Genomic DNA, 10,907 nt, shown 5'->3' with positions numbered 1-10,907 from the left:
ATTGTTGTGCCTGTTTGAGATGTCTAGTTCAATTGAGGCTACTAGCTTGCATGGTCCATTCATCACATCTGATTGGAATTCCTACATTTTGCCACTGCAACGTAAAGAGGCTTTCATCAATGTTTCCATCCATATCTGTCATAGATTTACTGTACATCTTAAACAGAAAAAAATAACGGAATACAAGCAGAAACATGATGGGAACACCAAAGCTGATTTTCTTAAGTATCAATAAGAATGATGTGATGGAATCCCTTGGCGAAAACATCATGTTCATTTATTAATATATTCGACTCTAATACACAATAAATTCTGGAGATTCGGCTTCTTCTTTATTCATACAATCATACTTGCTTTCCTAAGATGGTCTCCTATATATTTTTATGCTAAAATCCAAAAAAAAAAAGAAAAAACAACAAAAAGAATCAAGGCGAATCTTTCTAGATAATTTTAAGGTAAACAAAATAATAATATAGCCAGATGTTGCCCCAACACACACGCCATTGAATTGGATTAAAGCTTAAAGCTTGTATTGTTGTACACCAGCAAGAAGGGAAGATTTAACTTATAACAGAATCTAGAAGCGTGACGTAGGAGGACATGTCATGTGCGCATTTATGAATTATAATAAATGTGCGATAACATTATTAAATATAAATTGGTGATGAACGACTTAGGTGTTATCGATGCTTTAATAATCGTTCGTATTTGATTCTCCAACCTTCTTGGAGTTCTCAGCTTATTCCCTGATTTGTAGACTTGATTAATAATGAGCTCGTGGCTTCATTTCCTTATTTAATTACCATCGCGCGAGCGCCGAAAGGTGGAGGGGAAAAGCGGAGGAGTCCGGGGGCGAGCAGCAGGAGGAGGCGGTACCGCCGCGTACTTCGCTCGCCGTCACTTCCCGCCGAAGGTCCACGGCGATTTAGTAGCCTTCAACCGACCCGCGGCCTTCTGAGAAGCCCCCTCGTTGCTTTTCTTTCCATGGCCCATCTTGCTCTCCGCGCTGTGTGGCCCTCGTCGCCACTCTATAATCCTGCCCGCCACCACCCTGTCTCCTCCCCTGCTCCTCCTCATCCTCTTGTTCATCCTCTCAGTCAGAAGCTGCGCCTCTTCGTCGCCCGCTCGGCGCTGCTGCGGAATGAGCCGGTGTCGGTGGAGGAAGAGAAGAGGGCTCTCGAAGCGGTGGTTGTGAAAGAATCTGCCATGGCGGAGTGGGGCGTGTTCGCCGACATCATCGACGAGGACCAGGTGTTCAAGTACTACACCGACGGGGAGTGGAAGAAATCCGCCTCCGGGGAAACCGTCTCCATTGTCAATCCCACCACCCGCATGACTCAGTATAAGGTCCAAGGTCGGGTCTTTCACTCCCTGCTCGTGATGCATTATTTAATTTTCTTTTTTAAAAAGAAAAGTAAGAAAGAAAAGAGGTCTCGAGTTCAATTTGGAAGGAGGCAAATTGTTTTCCTGCAAAAAAACAACAACTTTTTAAAAAAGGAATCAGAATCCTGTTGATTAAATAACTCATTACTGTACTTCTAATTTTCTTAAGCGACTTCAGAGATGTTTGTTCTGAATCTGCTAAGGTGATTTGTGTCTATAACAGCATGCACACAGGAAGAGGTGAACAAGGTGATGGAGGCCGCCAAGGCAGCACAGAAGCAGTGGGCACGGACGCCGCTGTGGAAGCGAGCAGAGCTCCTCCACAAAGCCGCGGAGATCCTTAAAGAGAACAAGGACCCAATAGCCGAGTGCCTTGTCAAGGAGATTGCCAAACCTGCAAAGGATGCTGTCACTGAAGTAGGCTTTACGTTTCTTCCTTGCTGTTACCATTTGGACTGTTTGCTCTGGTTTTATATATCTATATTTAGATTATTTACGTTGGGGCTGTTGACTTCAAGGTGGTGAGGTCCGGGGACTTACTATCATACACCGCTGAGGAAGGAGTGAGGGTACTTGGAGAGGGCAAGCTCTTGCTCTCAGATAGCTTCCCTGGTAATGAGCGCAACAAGTACTGCCTCAGTTCCAAGGTGCGCTGCAAGTTCATCCAAAGAGCTGCAAATCCATTGAAGTCCATAAGAAAACTTTGCACATTCTGATTTTAAATTTTGCTTCTTGCAGATCCCTCTTGGGGTTGTATTGGCGATCCCTCCTTTCAATTATCCTGTAAACTTGGCAGTCTCCAAGATTGGTCCTGCACTAATTGCTGGCAACTCCTTGGTACTCAAGCCTCCTACTCAGGTATGCAAATAATGCTTAATCGGCAGTGTTTGCTACGGTCCTGGTTCGTGAATCAACTTCAACTGTTAATCCTTTGATCAGGGTGCTGTGGCTGCTCTTCACATGGTGCACTGCTTTCACCTTGCCGGTTTCCCAAAGGGTCTCATCAGCTGTATCACAGGCAAAGGTTCAGAGATCGGCGACTTCATGACAATTCACCCGGGAGTAAATTGCATTAGGTAATCGCAACATGCTTGGGTATTTCTAGCTAAGATGAACTTTTCTTTGTCTTTTCCTTTTTCATTCAAGTGTTTTCTCCTATAGTGATTGATTTCGATAGATCTTGTACTGCTGGTCATTACAGTTTCACCGGAGGCGACACCGGTATTGCCATTTCAAAGAAAGCTGGAATGATCCCTCTGCAGATGGAGCTCGGTGGGAAGGATGCATGCATTGTCCTCGAGGATGCTGATCTTGATTTAGTTGCTACAAACATTGTACAAGGAGGCTACTCTTACAGGTCATGCATCAGAGTTGGAATGTTTATCAATATTGATTCATTATATTGGGTTCTTATCTGATTTTTGTTATTGTTTACTCTATATCAGTATCGATTTTCTAATCTACTTGCCTAGAAGTGACTTTAATATTACTTGCTTTTAATCATCACAGTGGACAAAGATGCACAGCTGTTAAGGTGGTTCTGATCATGGAATCAGTAGCTGATGAATTCGTCGAGAAGGCGAAGGCTAAAATGGCGAAGCTAAGTGTTGGGACACCAGAGGAAAACTGTGACATCACTCCGGTCATATCGGAATCATCTGCAAACTTCATAGAAGGTCTGGTTATGGATGCCAAGGAGAAAGGAGCCACCTTCTGCCAGGAGTACAAGAGGGAGGGCAATCTCATCTGGCCATTGCTCTTGGATCATGTCCTACCCGACATGAGAATTGCTTGGGAGGAGCCCTTCGGACCGGTCTTGCCAGTGATGAGAATCAGCTCCGTCGAAGAAGCTATCCACCATTGTAATGCCAGCAACTTTGGCCTCCAGGTATGCCACTGATTCAATACCTTTGAGATTAATGTTCTGCATCAACCACTGACTGATAGTTGAACATGTACACTAGGGATCTGTCTTCACAAAAGATATCAATAAGGCAATAATGATAGGCGATGCAATCGAGTCAGGAACAATTCAGATAAATTCAGCACCAGCTCGAGGGCCTGACCATTTCCCCTTCCAGGTAGGGTTTATTATATCATTTACAATTGCAAGTTTGTGCGACTGCGATGATCAGTTATTCTTCATTTTTTCATGGCCGCCTTCCTTCTTTGTTTCAGGGTTTGAAAGAGAGTGGCATTGGCTCACAGGGGATAGTTAACAGTATCAATATGATGACAAAGATCAAAAGCACTGTGATCAACCTACCATCTCCATCTTACTCCATGGGGTAGATTTTTGCACTGGTCAAATAACATAAAGCAATTTAAACTATGAGTTTATAGATTTAAATTTTGTATTGAGCTGTATTAATAAAATAAAATAAAATAAAATATGGGTTGCCTTGTACTCGATATTCATGGCACATGTTGGAAAATGATAGGCTCTCAAATAGCTTACTAGGAAGAGAAGAGGAGTTGTAGTATAATGACTTGCATTGTAAATGATTGTTTTACAACTTTACATTACATGATTATTTATACTACTCAATAAAAACTCCTAAACTATATTTCATCAATTAAATACATGAACTTTGCTATCTACGTATATGAATTACAATATGCATGTATCACTTGGTTCATGTACATCAAATAGTTATTATGGTTCATGTATTTAAGTTTAATTCAACAACACTCCCCTCTAAATTTGAATCTTCCTAACTCCAAGCATGAACCTCAGTGTTTGAAAATCATCACATTTGAGTGGATTTGTAAAAACATCAACAACTTGATCTATAGACTTCACATACTTCAGTTCAACTTTTTTTTATAATATATTCTAGAATAAAACGATATTTTATGTCAATATACTTGTTACATTCATGAAATACCGGATTCTTTGCTAAACATTGAATTGACTTATTATCAATCCTGATCTTTATAGCATCTTCTTGTTCCAAATGAAGTCTCTTTAACAATCTTCTCAACCATATAGTATGACAAGCATAAGAAGTAGTTGCAACATACTCAGCTTCACGATTAGAAAGTGTCACAATAGCTTGCTCTTTTAAACTCCACAAAAATGCATTATTTCTCAATAAGAGTATAAAATCAATTGTGTTTTTTTTTTCTATCATCAATGGTTCTCACAAAATCGCTATCACAATAACTTTTCAATTTGTAATTGCTAGAGGATAAATAAAAAATGTCATAATCAAGAGTGTTTTTAATATAACAAAGTATCCTCTTAGCTGCCAACATATGAGACTCAGCTAGATTCTCCATAAATCGACTCACAAGTCCAATTATAAATAAAATGTTGAGTCTTATATAGGTCAAGTATCTTAAACTCCCAATAAGACTTCTGAATGCAGTTAGATCAATCTTTTCTTTTCTTTTCTTAACTTTGAATACTTTTGCTTCAAATTGTATGAGGATATTAACTGGTTTGTAATTGAGCATGTTGAATTTCTTGAGAATCTCTTTTGCATAGCTTTCTTGTGAAATAAAAATTTCATTCTCCATTTTCTTTACTTATATTCCCAAGAAATAAGTCATGAGTCTCATGTCAATTCTCTCAAATTCATGACTCATGGCTATCTTGAATTCTTCAAAAAAATTTTGATTATTTCTTGTAAAAATGAAATCATCCATATAAATGCAAACAAATAAGAAACCCTAACCTTCTTTCATATAGAGTGCATATCGTGAGTGCATCTCTAGAAATCATTTTCTTGCAAATACATGTCAAATTGATTGTTCTAAGCTCTCAACATATGTTTAAGCCTGTAAAGTGATTTTTTTAGCTTCAAGAACTTATTTGCATGCCTTTTAACCACATATCCAATGGCTTGCTCAATGTGAACATCAATGAGATAAAAATTAAGAAAGGCAGATTTAACATCCAACTGATAAATCTTTCAATGATTTTGGATAGCAAGAAATATCAGCAAGTGAATTATCTCCAATCATACTATCGAAGCAAACACCTCATCAAAATCAATGACTTATTTTTCCTTGTTTAGTAATAAGTCGTGTTTTATATCTTTCTACTTCTCCATTGTCATTCCTCTTTGTCTTGCACACCCAATTTGACTCTAATAGTCACATAGTCTTTTGGAAGAGATACTAACTCCAAAGTATCACTCTTCACAATGGCTTGAATTTTCTCTATTTCTCATCCTCTTTTACTTCTTCAAAGTTCAAAGGTTCAACATCTACAAGTAAATTTTAAAAAATCATTTCATCAATAGCATGAATCTCATTGTAGATATCATCAAAACTTTAATAATTTGGAGTTTTTTTCTCCTAAAGATAATCTCGGTGTGCTTGATAACCCAAATAAATGTGGAGTTGCTGGTAGAGTAGATTCCTCTTGAACTTCTTGTTCCACATCAAAGGAAGAAAATCATAAGAAGGCCTTTCTTCTTCCTTAGAGCTCATATCCCATAATGCATCTTCATTAAATTCTACATCTCTACTAATCACAATTCTTTCTTTGTGTAGATTGTATAATCTATACTCTTTGGATTTTTCATCATATCTAATGAAAATAAGTTTATGATTTCGATCATCTAACCTAAATCTTTCTTGTTCAAAGACATATGTAAATGCAATAGATCTAAATACTCTCGTTGATGTGACACAATTAGTTTCCACTCACTACATGCATCTTGAGATGTTACATTTTTCAAGCTCTTTGTTGGAAATTGATTTGAAAGATATACAACACTTGCCACTACTTCAATCCAAAACTACTTAGGCATGCCTTTAGACTTTAACATACTCCTCGTCATATTAAATATTGTCCTGTTCTTCCTTTTGACGATTCTATTTTGCTGGAGTGATCTAAGAACTGTCAAAAAATGATGAATTCCATGCAACTCACAAAAACTATTCAATTCATTAGATGTAAATTTACCACCCCTATAGGTTCTTAATACTTAAATTTTATATTTATTTTTTTTTCAACAAAAGCCTTAAACCTTTTGAATGCATCAAATGCCTCATATTTATATTTCAAAAAATAAATCTCATATCTTTCTACTACAATCATCAATAAAGAGTACAAAATAATAACTTTTACTGAGAAATTCAGAATTGATAAGATCACAAACATCAGCATGGATAAATTGGAGTGGTATGGTTGCTCTCGAAATGGATTGCTTTGGAAAGCTCTTCCTTGGTTGCTTGCCAAGTAAGCATGTGCTTCACATAATTGATCGGGGTGATCAATCTTTAAAATCACTTTCACCATTTTATGATGTCCCAAAGTTTTGAGCCCACCAAATTTCAAATAGCCCAACCTCATATGCCAAATCTATGATGGATCATAGATACAAGTCTTGAAGCATATAGGTCCATAATTTTTCAAGTCCAATAAGAATATCCTATTCTTAGTCAAACACCTTAGCAACAAAGTTAGAATGTGGGTGAGGAGCAACTCATCATGTTATGCCTGTAAGTCATGAGTAATGTCTTAGAATAAACAATGTGCTTTGATGAAATCGCTAGGGTTGGCTAGATTTTAGTCATCATGAAGGTGCCAAGCTTAGTCAACATATCCATCACTTGCTCAGTTGACATCACTGTGTCAGAATATAATTCATTTGCGAGTCAAACTGGCAAAATTCAAGTGGATCTCCTCCAGAACTAGCAAAAGTATCATGTGGTAGAGACAAACCAACTAGCTTCTTCACAAAATATTTTTAGATGAATTGCGCTGTGGCAGTAGATACAATATTCATAGATTGATCCGTATGTAACAAGAAAACAGATGCGTTCTCCATCTCATCTTGTACTAGTTAGTGACAACTAAAAGCAAAGTTTCACATCAAACTTCAAACCTCCAACAACAGTCGGTCCCGCTGTGAGAGTTTTCTCTTACCAATCTTCTTGGAGTTATTTCCAAGATCTCTACAAATAGCCAACTTATCTTTTGAAATCCCTCCAATCATAGGCGCTCTCCTGAACCTCTGCATTTGCATGTGATTCTGCTCCAACTGAAACTGGTTCATTTCTTGCCCATTCTGCAATTAGTGATTGAATTAGCACTGCGAGTCGAGAAATGAGGAAATGTATGAGTTGTTGGGTACCATCACTGTACCTTAAAAGCTACTTCACTCACACCTAGCGTTGCTGAAGTGCTAGCCTTTGCAGCTTCCATCACCCTCATGTTTTGAGGGGGGACTTCCCTCGGGATGAACAAACCCGTAGATTGTGCAACGCACAGAGATTCGGTTGGCCTTTTCCGAGATGTCTTTTTAAACTGACACTGAGATGTATGTGTGTTCAAAGAATTCAGATTGTAGTTACTTGTGCGTGCAGCTTCAGATGGTTTGGGCTTCTTTCCTGTAGGAGACTTTCCACCGAGAACAAGATTGTTCCCAGGTTGAGCAATGATCACAGGCTCTGTGTGAGATGGCTCCTTCAATCTAAATTGCTGACACTGGTTTGCAGATAGAATCTCATATTTTCTTCTCAAAAATCTAGGATGTGAAATTCAAATTAGGCAATTATCATTCTAAGACCAGATGAAAAACTCAACTATGAATGATGCATGTTAGAACAAAATTTGATACCTGACTTCAGCCAAGCGTCCCCGTTTCTTTTGTCTTGTCTCCACCAGTCTCCTCTTCTTTTCTTCAGTTTCCTGCAAAATGATATCATTCAAGAATCCTAATAAATTGTTGACTGGGGCAACACAAATGGGAACGCAAACTGGTTTAAGATTGCAACCCTTTTCATCTAGTAGCGTAAATTTATTGCAATGCTTAGGTATCGTTTTCATGTTGCATTTGAAGCTGTGGAAACATAAAGATATCAATCGGAGACTCTGATCGAGAGATCTCGTTAAATCCATGATTGGATATGGCAATTTCCACAATCAACATTTAAACTAGATGCAAATTATATGAATCGACGGAATGCAGACGGGAAAACAATATGAAGGCAATAATCTTTAGGCGACGCAAATACGAAAAATCCCTCTTTTGAATTTATGATCTGACGCAGGATTCGAGAAACCTAAAATCTAGAGCGAATAGGAAATCACAGCATCCCCCCCCAATCAAAGCGAAACGAAATTACAGAGAACGCATCTCACCTTAAGCAATTCCATGTAATCTTGAAAGAGAGATTGGAATCTGAATCTCTTCCTGGCATCGTCGCCATAAGGGGCGCAAGAAGTGGATGGTAATAGCTCCTCGGCGACCCTCCTCATCTTCTTCTTCGAAACAAGCGGACAAAGAAGAGACGATGAAGGCAAGAGAGGTAGATATAGAGAAGGGGCGATGAGCAAGCGAAGACGATTGCGGAGAAAAAGGAAGGTTGTTTCTGCATCTTCTCGTCTCGGCTTTCATTGACCAAGGCAAAATCCAAAAGCGAGCACCCGCCATGCGATCTTTCTCCTTTGATGATTTGATTGGCTCGATTCCTTCCATGCTTGACTCTTTCTCCTCCTCTAATCCCTCGCTTGCCACCTCCGATCTTGTTTCCCTGCGTCGATCAACTTTTTTTTTGCTCGATTTATTCGGATTATTCAGTAGGCGGTTGGTTGGTTGGTTGGTTGGTTGCAGAACTCTTCGCAATCGCCATTGACATGTTCGTGGATGGTGACGCCGCACCGGATGAAGTCGAGGGGAAACCGTGCAATAGAATCCATAGTTCAACATTTTAAATATAGTTTTTTTTTCTTCTTTATAATTTTGTTTTCTTATTCACTGAATGAATTGAAAATTTAATTTAATATTTTTTATTAAAAATGAAATTAAAAGTCGTAAAAGAAACATGAATAATTCACATGTAATTGAAAGAATCCTTTTCTTAGTGATTTTTGATGACCTATTGAAAGAATTCATTTAAATATATTGTTCATATGCAAACAATTTTCGATTTTGAAAGTATAAAGGTGAAAAAAATAATCATATATATTTAGAAAGATTTTTTCTTATTAGAAAAATAAAAAAGTGAGAAACAAAAGTGTAATAATTTTTTTTTTTAAAAAATAAAGAATAAACAAAAGCACATCCTTTATTTTTGTCGTTATCAATGTGATGTTGATGCAGAAAAATCTAAAAAATTAATTTTGATAATTTTTATTTTTAATAATTTTTAAAAATTTTAATATTTAGAATAATTTTTAAAAGTTTTATTTTTTTTATTTTAGAACTTTTTAAATATTTAGGATTTTTTAGGATTGAGTTTGTTAAAAAAATTTTAGGATTTTATATTTGAAGTTCGTTTAGAATTTGTAAGATTTCGAATCTGTTAAAAAAATTTCTTTTTTATTAGGAATCTTCTTTTTCGAGTTTGTTAAGAATTTTTTTTATTAGAATTTTTTTTTCAAGTTTGTTAAAAGATTTTCTTTTTTATTGAAAATCTTTTTTAATAAATTTTTTATTAAAAATCTTTCTTAAAAAATATTCTTTTTTATTAGAAATCTTTCTTAAGATTTAGATCTATACAAACATCTTATGAGTTTAAAAAGAAGAAGTTTTGATTTAATAATATTTTCGACAATGTCGTTTATTTCTTTATCTCTTGTTATTCTTTCGAATCAACAGGTTTTAGAAGATTATTTCTGATGTTCACAATCGAACCAATGGATTCAATATTATCCTCGAGATAATTGCTATTCCGTTCGGCATCAATTGGTATCAGATTATCGTCTGTAAGATAATCATTATCCTGTCCGACGTAAGATGCCTTTCTAAAAATATATTAAAAAATATTTTATTTTATTTTTCATGATGTTTATTCAATATTATTATAATAATTTTAATGTACAGACCAAAACTAACTTAATGTATCTACAGCCCTAAAATTGCTATAGTGCATCTAAAATCCTAAACTCTAAAATTAATCTAACTTTAATTAAAATTGAATCAACTCTTGCATGTTAAAATTATTTCAAATTTGTAAAAAAAAATATTCAACTTGGAGAATGATTTTTCGATCAATTTTTAAAATTTAAGATTTATGATTAAGGATGCAAATACATTTAGTTTGCTCGGAAACTGATTTAAAAATATTTAATTTATATTTAAAATTATCAAATTCTAATTGAAATCGAAATCCATAATATTTTATTCAAGTGTTAAGAGCCACTCTCAAACTAAATTTGAACTAAATTTTATTTATTTTTATATAATTTTAATTTAAATTATATTAAAATTAAGATTTTAATAATTCATATCAAATCTAAATTTTAAATTATTTTAAATTATAATTTGATGATGTTCGAATCAAATTCAAATTCAAATTTCTTTCAAGCTAAATTTGAGTCAAAATTATTTGTATTTTTAATTTTTGAATAATTCAAATATTACATAGATTTTTTTTAGTCCTAAAACTAATATTTTTATACTATATAATTTGGTTCGTCTCCACTCTTAATTAGGATCGTAAGTTGTAGTAATTTTGATCATAATGTTGAAAAAATATTTTTTTTTTAAAAACACCCCTTTAATATTTTTTTTTCAATATACAAGGACTCCTTTAACTATAACGAAAATAAAGCACCCTTT

At 35.5% G+C, this 10,907-nt stretch overlaps 2 protein-coding genes across 2 annotated transcripts; one reads left to right on the top strand and one right to left on the bottom strand.

The window, feature by feature from the left end:
- The first annotated feature begins 908 nt into the window (after positions 1 to 908).
- On the top strand, positions 909 to 3,684 carry LOC141815288 (NADP-dependent glyceraldehyde-3-phosphate dehydrogenase-like). Its single transcript, XM_074703222.1, has 9 exons — positions 909 to 1,354; positions 1,607 to 1,800; positions 1,902 to 2,030; positions 2,122 to 2,241; positions 2,323 to 2,459; positions 2,585 to 2,740; positions 2,893 to 3,271; positions 3,348 to 3,464; positions 3,562 to 3,684. The coding sequence occupies exons 1-9, from the start codon at positions 985 to 987 to the stop codon at positions 3,673 to 3,675; spliced, it is 1,716 nt and encodes a 571-aa protein (XP_074559323.1). The 5' UTR covers positions 909 to 984; the 3' UTR covers positions 3,676 to 3,684.
- A 3,431-nt stretch (positions 3,685 to 7,115) lies between these two features.
- Positions 7,116 to 8,862, bottom strand: LOC141815677 (uncharacterized). Its single transcript, XM_074703628.1, has 4 exons — positions 8,486 to 8,862; positions 7,962 to 8,032; positions 7,487 to 7,868; positions 7,116 to 7,409 (listed from the first exon to the last, which is right to left on the bottom strand). The coding sequence occupies exons 1-4, from the start codon at positions 8,600 to 8,602 to the stop codon at positions 7,221 to 7,223; spliced, it is 759 nt and encodes a 252-aa protein (XP_074559729.1). The 5' UTR covers positions 8,603 to 8,862; the 3' UTR covers positions 7,116 to 7,220.
- Between the last annotated feature and the right edge of the window lie 2,045 nt (positions 8,863 to 10,907).

This window comes from Curcuma longa, chromosome 21, assembly GCF_044706935.1.
Source record: "Curcuma longa cultivar G26 ecotype Majalengka, Jawa Barat chromosome 21, ITB_CL_G26_1.1, whole genome shotgun sequence".
NCBI classification, from domain to species: domain Eukaryota; kingdom Viridiplantae; phylum Streptophyta; class Magnoliopsida; order Zingiberales; family Zingiberaceae; genus Curcuma; species Curcuma longa.
This window is presented reverse-complemented; position numbering and strand designations above follow the sequence as displayed.

Excerpts from the sequence above, each read along its gene's own strand:
- LOC141815677 (XM_074703628.1), bottom strand. The coding sequence starts at position 8,602 with ATGAGGAGGGTCGCCGAGGAGCTATTACCATCCACTTCTTGCGCCCCT. Across the intron at positions 8,033-8,485 it reads ATTACATGGAATTGCTTAAG|GAAACTGAAGAAAAGAAGAG; the intron begins GTGAGATGCGTT and ends ATCATTTTGCAG. Across the intron at positions 7,410-7,486 it reads TGAGTGAAGTAGCTTTTAAG|AATGGGCAAGAAATGAACCA; the intron begins GTACAGTGATGG and ends CACTAATTGCAG.
- LOC141815288 (XM_074703222.1), top strand. The coding sequence starts at position 985 with ATGGCCCATCTTGCTCTCCGCGCTGTGTGGCCCTCGTCGCCACTCTAT. Across the intron at positions 2,242-2,322 it reads TACTCAAGCCTCCTACTCAG|GGTGCTGTGGCTGCTCTTCA; the intron begins GTATGCAAATAA and ends TCCTTTGATCAG. Across the intron at positions 3,272-3,347 it reads CCAGCAACTTTGGCCTCCAG|GGATCTGTCTTCACAAAAGA; the intron begins GTATGCCACTGA and ends CATGTACACTAG.